The 15,165-nt window shown below is 45.8% G+C and overlaps 1 protein-coding gene across 1 annotated transcript in view; it reads left to right on the top strand.

The window, feature by feature from the left end:
• The window catches only part of HS6ST2 (heparan sulfate 6-O-sulfotransferase 2), a 288,400-nt gene that overhangs the window by 241,649 nt on the left and 31,586 nt on the right, over window positions 1-15,165 (top strand). Inside the window, 1 exon segment of the mRNA XM_021079794.1 lies at window positions 4,811-4,897. Within this exon segment, the coding sequence (XP_020935453.1) occupies window positions 4,811-4,897 (87 nt within the window).

Below are 15,165 nucleotides of genomic sequence, written 5' to 3'. Positions count from 1 at the left end.
AAAGTGGTTCAAGGGTGTGAGAAACTGCTCGGTTCTTGGCCCTCAAGCACCTCTCTGACCTAAGAGAAGACTCCAGGTTGGAGTGGATCTGATTGCCATTGGGGGTGAAGTACTCTGGATGCCATTTCAGCGTCAAATTATTCAATCAGAACCACTTTGAAAATGCTGAAGAGTTGGGTTAGTCACGGTTTTCCCACCTGAATACACTGTGCATAACGCTGCAGGTTTTTTCGCCCCGCTTTTCTGGTGTTGGAGACATTTGTGGAGCCTGTGTGGATGCATGTTGATGCGCAGTGGACCAAGCAGACCGAAAAGAGGGCTGGCGTTCATTCCACGTTCCTGTCGGGAACTCACTGGGTATCGTGTGCATAGGCCTTCGATGAGGCTGGGTTGGGAGGGAGGGAGGAAAGAATTTGACCCTTGGAAGAAGATAGGTACTCCTGAGGAGTGGGAGAAGCCTGGACCCATGTGCCCTGGGATTTCAGACCGTAGCCTTTAAGATCGCAACCCAGAGAAGAGATGCACGTCAGGAGAGCTGCCAGGTGTTCTAGAAACAGAGAGAAAAGGGCAGCTGGGGATGGCCTGTTTCAGAAGGGCACCTTGGAAAGTAGCTCCAATTCCAGGCAACATCCCCTCCAATCCCCTCCACCCCAAATTATTGTTCATATATCTGTCCTGAGAGCAGGCAGGACTTATTCCTGCAAGTCCCTGGGATTGCTGGATGTTTCTTTCAGTGGCCAGCATCCTCGGTAGCATCTTACTCAATCTTTGGGTCCTCCACCCGTGTTTTTCCAGATCTCTTGAGTCTCCCAGACAGTCTGTCGTAGCAGGATTTTATTTCTCTGCGATGGAGCCCGTGCAGAAAACCGAGGGTCTTTTGTCTCAGAGCTTCAGAATCATAGCATCTCGTCCAGAATGACCTACTCAGCCTGGAACATTGGCGAGAAACAATGACTCTTCACCCTTTTCCTGAACAACGCTCCTTAGTCCATCTACAAACTTGAACTCCTAGGAGTCAAGCCTTCCCCAGTTCTGCTCGGCACTTCCCCGCCCCCGCCACTTTCAGATACACAGGGCCCGCTATTTCCAGGGGACAAACGCTTGCAGTTATGTGATGACTTTCACTCCCAGTCTTAGCGCCAATACCTGCCGCCTGTGATTTTTCTCCAAGGAGGTTTTTGTGTTTATTCCCCTCGGATCTGCACTTACAGGATTTGGCAGGAGGTCAGAAGGGGCTCTTATTCCTATCGCTGAAAGGACGACTGCTCCAGGACCACCCCCCAGCCAAAGCAGCACTTAACAAGCTCAACAGCACTTAATAAGGCTGCCGCTGCCAGCTGCCAGCCTTCCCTGATGTCCTGTGGTGCCCGGCATTGAGCTTAAACAGGGCCACTTGTCATGCAGATTATAAAGGACCCTTGGTGCGCAAGGCACAGACTGGGAAGCACAGCAATGGGAATGGGTGTTCCTTTATTCAAAAGAACGTGGATGCCTGAACCGAGTGGCTCAGAGGAGGAGGTGTTACAGGACCACCTAGCCTGAGCCGAATCCAGCAAGGTCAAAAGATCCCTTATTTCTGAGTGCTTCCAGCAAAGTTTCCCACTGCCTTTTGTTTGAGTGAGGGGCTTTGGAGGAGGAGGGCTCAGTGGCCAGTGAGGTAACTCAGATCTGCTTACATTTTGCAAGACATGGCATATTTTGTTCTTGGGTGGCTGTGGGATGAGAAAGAACACTGAACCCTGACCACTTGATCTAAGTCCCCAGTACCTGTCCCTTTGGAGCAAGAATTCGGCAAAGAGATTGAGACTGGTGAAGCAAATAAAGTATTTATTTATTTATTTATTCATTTATTTATTTATTTTTGTCTTTTTGCCTTTTCTAGGGCCGCTCCCGTGGCATATGGAGATTCCCAGGTTAGGGGTCTAATCGGAGCTACGGCCACCGGCCTACACCACAGCCACAGCAATGCGGGATCTGAGCCGCGTCTGCAACCCACGCCACAGCTCATGGCAACGCCGGATCCTCAACCCACTGAGCGAGGCCAGGGATCGAACCTGCAACCTCATGGTTCCTAGTCGGATTCGTTCACCACTGAGCCACAACGGGAACTCCAATAAAGTATTTATTAAGAGAGATGAGAGGGAGTCCCCATTGTGGTGCAGCAGAAAGGAATCCAACTAGGAACCATGAGGTTGCAGGATCGATCCCTGGCCTCGCTCAGTGGGTTGAGGATCTGGCATTGCCGTGAGCTGTGGTGTGGGTCGAAGACGCAGCTTAGATCCCGAGTTGCTGTGGCTGAGGCGTAGGCTGGCAGCTGTAGCTCTGATTGGACCCCTACTGGGAACCTCCTTGTGCTGCCTGCCATTGCGGCCCTAGAAAAAGAAAGAGAGAGAGAGAGAAGAGAGATTAGATCGGTGTGGCGAAAGCACAGGCAGGCTCAGGTGGTGGTGGGAGGTGCAGATAGAGAGAGAGACAGATAGAGGGAAAGAGCAAGAGGGGAAAGAGAGCCACACGTGCTTTGGAGGTGGTTTAAATCACTTGTGTGGGGGCAGCCCTTCCAGGCTTCCTCTGGCCAATCATCTTGCTTCATCTGGCCTGGAGCCCACATTTGGCCTGACTCAGGGCCCTCCCCTGTGTGTGTGTGTGTGTGCGCGCACGTGCGTGAACATCTTTTAGCAAGGCTGGATTCTACTGCCAGGGTCTCTGGGAAGTTGACAGGAAGTACTACGGTCTGTGCCCCTCCTTTCTCTGACCCCTGGGGAACCTTTCTGTGAGTGTGTAGTTCCGGAGGTCTCTTGAACCTCAAGAATGAGGGTGGTCACTATCTTTTATCCAAGCAGGGCACAGCACCTTCTTGCTCCTGCCATCTTTTTATCTTGAAGTATCTGTCCACAGCGAAGAGATTACAGTTGCTCAGCCTGGGACCCATTGATCTCCTGCCTCAATTTCATCCTCTGCACGTGACCACACCAACCTTCTGGAATTGACAGTTTTGAGTTCTGAGTTAGTCTTCGTCCAAGGGATCGGTCTTATCACTTCGTTTCTGAGATGGGTTCTTTTTTAAAATTTTTATTAAAATATAGTTGATTTACAATGTTGTGCCAATTTCTGCTGTACAAGCTGGGTTCCGAATAAGGATGGTATCTGGTATGGTCCTAGGGATGATTAAGGAGTTCTTGGCCAGGAAGTCAGCATGGATGGGCAGGGCCAGCATTGCCTGAGTTCTTTAGTCCCCACTCAGGATGCAGCCACGCTCCACTGAGTCTGTGAGCAACATAGGGAAATGGTCCCGGCAGTGTGTGTCAGCGGGCTTCTGGCACTTCCTCTGGGACAGGCTGTGCGCCCACTCTCTCCAGCACCACCCAGCAGAAGGATCAGAGCTCACCTTGGTGAACTCCCACTTCGGAGAACTGCTTTTCAGACCTTCTGGACACTGAATCCTATCTGCTGGAACCTTCGCTATCTGTCAGATGAGCCCTGTGCCACACACATCTGTCTTACCTTTGCAATCACCAGGAACCCATGATTAGCTCTTGTTCCAGTCACATCCGCGTAGCCACTTAAAGCTGATGGATGCAAAACAGACTATCTCTTGTGTGACCTCCAACCCCACCCCACGCCACATCTAAATACAACTACTTTCAGTCACCTATTTCTGAAGTAATTAAAAGGTTCATAAATATCTGGAAAGCTCTTTGACATTCTCTGAGACAATATTCTCTGCCTTTCCAAGACTCTATTTTTCTCATTGAAAGCCAAGATATGCAGTTTTCTTTTTTACCTTCACTTTTCATAAAGGTTATGCTGACATAGATCTTACTACCAAAAAAAAAAAAATCTTTTTGATGAAATCAGGATAAATAATTCCACACATCATCAAGTGGAGAGAAGGGCTTTGAATTGGTTTCCATGGAAATCTGAAGATGAAGTAAAGTAATAATTTCAAGGCAGAGCAGCTGAATTGAAGATAATGGTAAAAATAGTTTGATAAAGAAAATAGAATAAAGTAATCAAGAGGACTCTAATCAATTATTCCTTTTTGTTTACCTTCAAGTGATTAATTTGTCTGCGTTTATTAACCTGATGAGATTAAGCAGACCTTCCTAGTGATTTATTTCGTAATTGTTTCCAAGGTTTGACATAAGCTGTGGAATTATTGAAGGTGGAGATTTAAATTCAATTACTCATGAAGCAGGTGGTGCTTCTCTTGAAAGAATATCTGAATTCACGGCCTTCCCATGTTAACATTATGAATGAAAATTATTAATTCATCTGATAGTATCTCCCAAAGACTTTTAGAAGTCATTCGGCATCCACATACTTCACTAAAAGTCAGCAGCTTCAGAACTGAACTTGTAATATAGAGAATCTAGAGACTGGAAATAAAGGCTTTTACATTAAAGATTAGTTATCCTTATACATTTTTGCGGCCAGAGCTTCTCTCCTGGGGCCTGAGCTGTGGTGCTATCATTAATGGCAGCTACCTGCTCAAGCTTTGAATGCCGGAAGAATAGCTTTCTTTGAATTTGACCAATGGCTCCCACTCTCTGTACCTTGGAAGGGCAGCCTTGGATAAGATCATGCTTTATTTTGACAGGTAACACACACACACACACACACACACACACACACACACACACAGAGAGAGAGAGAGAGAGAGAGAGAGAGAGAGAGAGAGAAGGAGAGAGAGAGAGAAGGAGAGAGAGGTTGAGAGATTGAGAGGCACCTTGAAAGTCTTTAAATGAAATGACTGATCTCTTTTTGTCTCTGTGGTCACTGTTGTATTTTTCTATTCTTTCTGTGGGTATAGTAAGGATAAACGGGGTTCTCCAAACACTAATCCAGGAGCCAACTCACCATCATCCACAAAGGCCCGGAACACATCTAAGAATGGGAAGTAAGTGAAAAGTGCCCCCGTGCGTCCAACATCGCTGTCACAAAGCCATGTGCTGTCTTCTTTTGTGATTCATTCATATTCATTCAAAGATTTCCAGAATGTGTTGTGTGTGCTTCACCTTGGGCTCGTCCCTGGGGGGTTTGAGTAAGGCCTGTGTTGGGAATATTGGGTGCATGAAGGGAGACAAGAAAGAGGGGGAGGTCAGGAGATGCCTTTGGGAAGATAGCTACCAGGGCTGATTTCGAAGGGCAAGGACTTGCAGCAAGACAAGGTTTGGACTATGAGTCTCCAAAATTGAAGAAAGAAGAATCAGAGGCACTGATCAACCATCTTATGATGGCAAACTCATTTTATGAATTGCAAAATCCATGAAATCCATGAGCATTTGTCTTCTACATCCACTGTGATTTGGGGTGGATTTAGAAGAATCTGGAAAGCTGTTCCATAAGGGTCCTGGCTTGAGTACATTTACATTGTCACCATGTCACCGATTTACATGATATGTATTCTTTTCCTACTGACAAACCTGTACCATGTCCTACCTGAAAGTGTCTTTTTGGTATTGCCCAAACTTGTTTTGGCTGAACAGTTATGATGTTAGTTTAGCTCCTTGGGCTGATTCCAGAAAACAACCTTAGCTGACTGCTCCCTTTGGAGTCAGCAGAGCACGGCAGTCTGAAAGAGTGTGACCCCAGGCAAATGACATACTTCTCCTTCGAAGTGGCTGCCACCCTTCGGTGAATGGCTCGAGTCTTTTTGCAAGCTCTGTGTCTCAGGAATGTGGGGGCATCATGACAGGCAGAAATACAGCCCCAAAGGAGCATCCAGCCTGCATCTAGGAGAAGTTGAAAGATGCCTTCATCACGCTAAAAGCTCTAATCTGGCAATAAGCTATGTCACTACAAGAGCATGGCTTTGCCATGAAAGGTGAATCTGTGATGGTCATATATTTTATGTATTCAGCATATGACCATAAATGCTGCTCTTTGAATATGATCTTATTTTCAATTTCCCAAGTGAAAGATCTATTGGCTGCCTTTTTCCTCCTCCTGAATACCATTTCAAGTTTGCATATCAAGTTGGATGTGGGCTAGCTTGGAGAATATAAAAAGCAGTGGTGAAGACATAAGACTAAATCTCAGAGCAGTTAGAACTCGTTTCTGTTATTTATCACTGAGCACCACAGTCAAAATGCTGTATGAATTATGAAGAAAGGGAATTGATGCACACGTTCCCAGGCAGCCAAATGTTTCCAAATTAGTCCCAATCCACAGGCAGCATGCGCCCTCGGTTAACAGAGGTGGCGCTGGAGAATTACTTTGAACTCCATGCTTGCAGAAATGGCAGGCCCTGTCTGGCACCTTGTACATGCCTGTCCTGCTGACATCTGCACAGTCTTCGTTTATTAGACCCTGATGTATAATTAAGAATGTTTGTGGTTGCTGTTACACTTTGACGGGCCCAGTGTTCTATATCTTTTTGGCTTTGCAGGAACCCAAGGTCTCTAACCTTTTGACTGAGAGACTCTCAGTGTGAGCCCCGAAAGCAGCAGTTGGTAGACCTGGAGTTAAGATGCCATAGAGGAATTCTGTCATGGCTCAGCAGTAACAAACCTGACTAGTATCCATCAGGACGTGGGTTTGATCCCTGACCTCGCTCAGTGGGTTAAGGATCCAGCGTTGCTCTGCGCTGTGGTGTGGATCAAAGATGCAGCTTGGATCCCAAGTTGCTGTGGCTGTTGCTGTGGCATAGGCTGGCAGCTACAGCTCCAATTTGACCCTCGACCTGGGAACTTCCATATGCTGAGGGTGTGGCCCTAAAAAAATGCCATAGAGAGGGAGTTCCCTCATGGCACAGCGGGTTAAGGATTCGGCATTGCCACAGCTGTGATGCAGGTCGCAACTTGGGAGTGGGTATGATCCCTAACCCAGGAACTTCCACATGCCATGGGTGTGGCTAAAAAAAAATGCCATAGAGAATGCAGTAGGAGGCCTGCATAAATACATTCTTAAGTAGATAAACCTGATCTTAGATCCCACTTGCTGGATTTTGGATACGTCCCAAGCTTCTGCCACAGGGACGGCCTCCCTCCACACATTCGGAGCTAAAGGTTATTTATCTGCCATGTATGTGACTCCCAGATTGAGCCTTCTCTTTTCAATTCTTCATTCCTTTTGGTGATTGCTAATAAAGAGTAAAAAGTTCTCCCATTTCTAGGGTTGTCTTCCGCAATATGTTTCAGGGACCCTTTCTCTTACCTTCCATCAGTTTGCAGGAGGTTGTTGTTTGTTTGTTTTCATTCTGTCTCTGTACATTTTCTCCTTCTCAGGACGTTTTTGTCAACTGGAGAGGTACTGATGTTCCATGAATCTGGTGAGACTATTCAGGGGCATTTTCCCCACCCTTTCTAGAACAGAGTCTAGCAGTGTTTAGGCACGTGTGTTATTACAGTTCAGAGAGAGTAGTTCCATCCTGGGTTAGGGAGTATGTGCTGGGGGGGAGGGGTCCAAGGTGGATTTCTGCCCCCCACCCCCACCCCAGGGGGGCTTTTCCCCCTTGGTGCTTTTTCACAACAGTCAGCGTCCTGGGTGGGTGTTGTGCTGCTGGATTTTCTCATGCCATTTGAGTTAGCGACAGGGATGTGGAGCAGATCTAAGAGTTCCTCTATATTATTTTGAGGCCGGATAGAGGCTGGAAGACAGAGGTGTGTTCTTTTCTTCTCTGCAAAGAAATTGGCCTCCCTTCTTTTGAAGACGAGTCAAGCTGCCTCAGATATACATCATGGCCCCAAATAGTAACTCCTGAGTGTTGAGTGGGTGCTGTGGATCAACCTGTGTCCCAGACCACTTGATGTATTTTGTCTCAGGAATTCTCACCCACCAAAGGTTCATGAAGTGGGCACTATTATTATTTCCATTTTGTACATGAAGAAATTGAGGCTTAGAGAAGACATCGTGTGTCTATGTGCGGTTTCCCAGCCAATAGTTTTGGTAAAACCCTTCTTTAGCACCCATCATTGTAATGATGATACTAAAATATGTCAAGCTTTGACTTTGTGCCACTGTGCTAGACTATGGGCCACGCAAATGCAAGATACAGTAGTGCCCTCAAGGAACTCACAGTCTTAGTAGAAGAGAGAGGATGATAATGTGGTGTTTACATGTAGTCATGGGGTGCTATTGGGGCCAGCACAGTCACCCCCTAACCAATGCCAGGGTTCGGGTGGAGAAGACTTCATGTGGCAATATCAATGAAGGCTTCTGAGAAGTGACCCTTGAACCCTTTCCTTTTCTCCGCTTACCCCTCAGCGGGCAAGACTAGGTCAGAAGAGGGAAATGCAAATTAGTCATTTAGATGAGCAGAATCCTCTAATATTGATGAAAACAAGCTGGAGTTGTGGATTAGGTCAAAGCTAAAACTGAATGGCCGATTCTTGCCTTTTTTTTTTTTTCCGACTTCAACCCATTTGGGGCCAACTGACAGGCTGTAGCATGGCGAGGAGCTGAAGGAAACCTACAGCTTGAAAGTTGAGTCAGTTCTGCTTGCTCTGTTTCATTGCCTGTATTGGAAGCTGAGTAGCGAGCCCTCTGTTTCGGGGAGGAACAGATGGAATGGGATATGTCTGAGCAGCAGAGCCAGACTACCCTGGCACTGGCTTTCAGGGAGGTACATGCAGTATATTCTATGCCAACAGTGAGTCAAATCGATAGGACAGAAGAGAAAATCAGTGTAGAGCCATGCCACTGAGATCAGAAAGTATAGGTTTTGCAGAGGTTGATCGGAGACCAACCAGACGAGGCTGCCATATTTAATATCACATTTGGTTTCCTTTGGTAGTGTAATCTGTTAATTTTTCCAACACATCAGGCCACGATCAATCCTTTTGTTGATCCATTGGGTTCTTCCCAGCAAGCCCTTAACCTGTCAAGGCTGAGCATAAGTCATGGTAGCCACAAGGAGCCATTACAAATTTTCATTCTGTATCAGAACATACTCACATGTCAGATGAGACCAACTCTGTTGCTGAACAGATAAGGACTCAAGAAGTTGTCAATCGCTTTCCCAGAGTCACGCATTAGTTAGTAGCAGGGATCAACCTAGAATCCTGGTGTTGTAATACCTGACCCGTGCTCTTTCTACTGCAATGTATGCTGCAGTTCTGCTCCCAGAGAGCAAGACACTTCAGCGGATCACACTGAACAAGGCTTGGAGCCTGGTCTCAGGATGGCCAGTTGAGTGCTGTGCCTGTCCTACACCACGATTCCTGTAGGGGATGAAAATGGCGACTTTGGGGAGAAGTTGGAACCATGCCACTTTAAAAAAATGTAGCAGCGCTGATGATGAAAGGAAATTCTGTGGACTTTTCCAACACTTCACTTTTTCTCCAAAATAATATCATTCTGGTTGTTTTTAGACAGTCAATATTATTGTTGAGCTTTCTCAATATTATTGTTGAGCTCTCTTGAGCCTTTAACACACCCCTTCATCAAGAAAGCAATAAAGAGAACTCATAGGTCACTACAGCTCTTCTCCCTCAAGTTAGCCAACCAAGGCTGAGGGTGTGTGTATATGTGTGTGTGTGTGCGTGGAATATTCAGAGGTATCCATTTAAAAATTAGATTGCAGGCAGTTGCAGATGATGAAGCAAATCAATCAGTCCTCCCAGTCCGAAATGTTTGTCACATAGGCTCGGGGTATGGAAGGACAAGGACCACGTTCAATGTTCAAATACTAGCGAAGGCCATGACTATTACAGGATCGGGGCAGAGTGCCCAAGCACACTGCCTGGTAAATGATACCGTAAATGTTGAATTAAGTTCCATAAATGTTGGCTTAAATGAATGAAGCCTGAGGGGGCGGGATGCTAAAATAGAGGAAAAAGGAGGACAGAAAGGGAATGTGAGACCGTTAAGTCAAACCTCACTCACTTTACAAATCTACCCAGAGCCAACCCTGATAGCAGATGCCACAGGGAAAACTGACTCCAACCTGTTTTTGCCAAAATTGTCTCATAATGAACAGATCCATTTCTTCAACAGTCTTTAGAGCCCATAGCTTCATAAATATACTAAACACACCCATGATCCTTTAGTTTTGCCTGCTTTAGAAAGAAGAGGCAAGGAGTTCCCGTCGTGGCGCAGTGGTTAATGAATCCGACTAGGAACCATGAGGTTGCGGGTTCGGTCCCTGGCCTCACTCAGCAGGTTAAGGATCCGGCGTTGCCGTGAGCTGTGGTGTAGGTCGCAGACTCGGCTCGAATCCCGCGTTGCTGTGGCTCTGGCATAGGCCGGTGGCTACAGCTCCGATTCGACCCCTAGCCTGGGAACCTCCGTATGCCACAGGTGCGGCCCTAGAAAAAGCAAAAAGACAAAAAAAAAAAAAAAAAATAGAAAGAAGAGGCAAAATCCTGCTTGTTGAGTGTGGATTCAGTGGGTTTAGTTTTAAGTTCAGGGTAAGTGGTTTACACATGCATTGCTGGGCTTCGAGTCCTGCCTCCTGTGCTCTTACGACTGCGTCATTTCCTCTCATGGAAAGCCATGTATTTCCTCTAAGACAAAATAGGCTGTGACTGCTGATAAAATTCCTAGTTTTGCCTCAGTGTGTGGAAGTTCGTGTGTGTGTGTGTGTGTGTGTTGTGTGCGTGTGTGTGTGTGTGTGTGTGTGTGTGTGTGTGTACTTCCACTTCAGAATGCTGGTGTGCTGTACGAGCATAGTGATCAAATGGCCAAATATTCAACTTTTCAAATAATCTCTGTCGTCTTATGTGATGATGATGTCAGTAGTGCCTCAGTTTAGCTATTAGACCAAGTCTATCATCGCGAAGGCTTGTGAAAAACCAAAGTCCCAAGCCAACCCACCTCTCCCTCACCCTCCCTCTCCACCCCTCCCTCCTTCTCCTTCCCCTCTCTCTCTGCGGTTGCTCCTTGGCAGCCAAAGACAAATGACCAAAACATAGGCCCGTGTCAGAATGTATTTCTAGGAACAACTTTTAGCAGAGTGTGCCCAAGAATCTCTACCTTTGTAGCCTAACTGCCTTTTCCCCTACAATATGCCCCACCCAGGAGAGTGTGAGTCCTTTGATCACAACCAAAACAAGTCACATCTAGCCCAGAAAGCACACGCATGAATAAGGCAGGAAAGTAACATGAGACATTTGCAAAGGACTTTTAATAGCAAGGGCTAGGAGTTCCCGTTGTGGCTCAGCGGAAACGCATCTGACTAGCATCCATGAAGACACAGGTTCGATCCCTGGTCTCACTCAGTGGGTTAGGCATCTGGCATTGCCGTGAACTGTGACCTAGGTCGCAGATGCTGCTCGGGTCTGACATCACTGTGGCGGTGGTGTGGGCTGGTAACTGTAGCTCTGATTCAACCCCTAGCCTGGGAACCTCCATATGCAGCAGGTGTGGCCCTAAAAAGACCAAAGAGGAGTTCCCGTCGTGGCGCAGTGGTTAACGAATCTGACTAGGAACCATGAGGTTGCGGGTTCAATCCCTGCCCTTGCTCAGTGGGTTAAGGATCCGGCGTTGTCGTGAGCTGTGGTGTAGCTTGCAGACGCGGCTCGGATCCCGCGTTGCTGTGGCTCTGGCGTAGGCTGGCGGCTACAGCTCCGATTCGACTCCTAGCCTGGGAACCTCCATATGCCGTGGGAGCGGCCCAAAGAAATAGCAAAAAGCCAAAAAAAAAAAAAAAAAAAAAAAAAAAGACCAAAGAAAGTGGGGGGGTAAAGAACACATAAGTTTGCCACATTTTGAAGATTCACCTAGTGCTAACTAGCTGTAGTAGGGGGCTATTCAAAGATCTCTTTATATAAATTAATCATGCCATCTTGTGTGTATTTGAAAGCACATCAGCTTTGGAGTTATCAGATAGACCTGGATTTGAATCCTGGCTCTATCACTGATTAACTTTGTGCCTACCTCAATGGGCTATTGTGAGGATAAAATACCCTGATCCAAGAAAGGCTCTTCTAGTGCCTGGCACATAGCAAGTGCTCAATAAATGTCAACTAGTGATTATGCCTGCTTCAGCTGCCAACATACTGCAGCTGGGGACAATGTGACCTGGCCTGTATGATTGTGACCAAATAAGAGGTCTGGTTATCTGCTTTGCCAGCACCAGAAATGGGGAAGCAGAAGCCTCAGAACCTCTGGCAATACTTAAATAATGCCCCCAGATTGAGTGAGGGAAGAAATTACTGGAGGAGTTCCCATTGCGGCTTAGCCAAAACGAATCTGACTAGGATCCATGAGGACGCAGGTTCTATCCCTGGCCTCACTCCGTGGCTTAAGGATCCGGCGTTGCCGTGAGCGGTGGTGTCGGTCGCACATGCAGCTTGGATCTGGCGTGGTTGTGGCTGTAGTGTGGGCCGGCAGCTATAGCTCTCTTTCGACCCCTAGCCTGGGAACCTTCATATGCCGCAGGTGCGGCCCTAAAAAGAAAAAAAAAAATAATTAACTTTTAAAAAAAAGAAATTACTGAAGGATCCAAGAAGAAACAATCCTGTCTTGGAAATATTTCCTCGTGGGTCCACGTGCATGTCTGTGCTGGTTAGGATGCAGAGGGTACTAATTAACATAATAAACTCCCCCTAAATGTCGGACCGTCGGTGCTAATGATGGTTCTACAGCGTAGTCAAGACGAGTGTTCTGTTAACGGAGCCTTAGAAGGCAAGAGCTATTTTTCTTCCTTCTCACCTGCCGCACAGAATCATGGACTCAACACACTGCTCTCCAGAACCAGGGTCCTCAATAGCTCGATGTCTCCCTCCGTGGCCTACGGGGTTGGGAACTCTCATTGGCACGCCTCTGGCCGAGCTCGGGGTTGCATTCACATCCCAGGGGCTGGCTGGAATCCCACTCCTCGCTCTCATTGGAGCAGGCCTGGGAATGCAGGGAAGAACCATGTCAAGCAGGACTCCTCCGTTTTTCTCCAAATAACAGATCTCTGTGTCTGCCTCTCTATTGCAGCCCCTCTTCAACTCCTCTCTTTCTCCCACCCTCTTTCCCTTCCTCCTTCTCCCCCCTCCCCCGCCACCATCCATCTAACTACCAAGGCTCCAACTTGCCCTTATACCCCCATATTTTCAGCTCCTGGCCCAGCTCTTCCTGAGGTGAAGGAATTATAGAGGCTCAATCAGTGGCATCTTCTGATGCCTCTGAGCCACATCCATTGTTTTCCAGACAAATAACCAATTCGCCGTGGCCCACTAGGGTTTGCAGTACTAAGCGAGTATGGGAACCACAGGGCAAAACTGTCATGCTATTCAAAAAATGACTATGAAGCCAACACTGATTAAAAGTCTGGAGTGTAGAAGCATTTAAATGTAGTGTCGAAAATTTTAATTTGTGGAAATTCAACTTATCATTATTTGCTTTTCTGGATTACGCCTTTGGTGGCACATCTGAGAAATCTTTGCCTAACCCAAAGTTGCAAAGGTTTTTGCCTATGTTTTCTTCTAGATGTTTTATAGTTTAGGTTTTAAATTTAAGGCCATTAACCGATTTGAGTTAATTTTTGCATATGGTGCAAGGTAGAGATCAAAGTTTTGTGTTGTTTTACATATGTATATCTAGTTGTTCCACTACCATTTCTCTTTTTTTAATTACTCAATGAATTTTATTACATTTATAGTTGTACGACAATCATCACAACCCAATTTTATAGCATCCAGTACCACTTCTTAAGAAAATTCTTTCTCCATTGAACTACCTTGGCACTTTTGTTGAAAGTCAAAAAACAATTTACATATATATATATATTTTTAATCTTTTCTACATTCTTAATTGATTAATATCTTACCCTTATGCCACTTTGACATGGTCTTGATGACTCTAGCTTTATGATAAGTTTTGAAATTAGATGCTGTGATTCTTCCAACTTCATTCTTCCTTTTCAGAGTTATTTTGGATATCCTAGGTCCTTTGCATTTCCATATGCATTTTAGAATCAGCCTGCACATTTCCAGAAAAAGAAAAAAACCTGCTGGGCTTTGGGCAGGGATTATGGTGAACTGGGGAGAGCTGACAACGTAACAATACTGAGTCTTACAAGCCATGAATGCAGTGTATCTCTCCATTTATTTGGATCTCCTTTAATTTCACTCAGCAATGATTTGTAGTTTTCAGAGTACATGTTTTTCCCATCTTTTGTCAGATTTCATACTTTGGATGCTATGGTAAATAGCATCCTTTCATTTTAACTTCTAGTTGTTCATGTCTAGGATATAGGAGGACAATTGATATTTGTATACCACTCATATTCTGTGAACTTTCTAAGCTCACATATTAGTTCCAGGACCTTTTTTGAAGATTCCATTGATTTTTCTCCATAGAAGATTATGTCGTTTGTGAATAAAGGCAGTTTTAGTCTTCTTTTCCAGTATGGATGACTTTTTTCCTTTGCCTTACTGCACTGGCTAGAACCTCTAGTATGGTGTTGAATAGCTATGAGTTATTTGGTGTGCAAATAGTTCCCACCCATTAAGTTTTGCAAAAAGATGCATAAAAACGATGGAGACATAGTCGAACAACAGAAGTGTCCTCTAAAGATACTATTTTGGGGGCATATAAATCATCACTGCCTTTATCAAAAGGCCAAAGCTAGATTCCCAAGGGACTGCACAGAAATTGTATCTGGAAAAAGTAGGTACAATTCATGGACAGGGGGAGGATAATTAAAAGCATAACACAAAATGAAAAATAAACTCTAACTTTCGTGGAATCACATACACTCTTCCCATTGTTCTCATTCTCCCATTCATATTTTCTCCCTCTCTCTTTTCTCTCCCTGCCTCCCTCTCCCCACTCCCTCCTCTCTCCCTCCTTGAGTTCTTTAAAAGAAACAGTATAGTTTAATGATTAAGAGCCCAGTTGCTGCTTTTCATTTTTATTTTTATTTTTGTCTTTTTTAGGGTTGCACCTGCGGCATATGGAAGTTAATGGGCTAGCGGTCCAATCGGAGCTACAGCTGCCGGCCTACGCCACAGCCACAGCACCGCAGGATCCAAGCTCACCACGACGCTGGATCCCTAAACCACTGAGTGAGGCCAGGGATCGAACCTTCATCCTCATGGATACTAGTCGGGTTCATAACCTGCTGAGCCACAACGAGAACTCCCCAGTTGCTGCTTTAAAATCCCAACACTTCCCTGGGCAAATTTCTGACTCTCTCTCTCTCTGCATCAGTTTCTTCACTTGTAAAAAGGGGATACTAATAGTGTCTGCTTCGTAGGATTTTCTTAAGGATTAAATTCTTCATTCAGTCAA

This window comes from Sus scrofa, chromosome X, assembly GCF_000003025.6.
Source record: "Sus scrofa isolate TJ Tabasco breed Duroc chromosome X, Sscrofa11.1, whole genome shotgun sequence".
Lineage (NCBI taxonomy): Eukaryota > Metazoa > Chordata > Mammalia > Artiodactyla > Suidae > Sus > Sus scrofa.
This window is presented reverse-complemented; position numbering and strand designations above follow the sequence as displayed.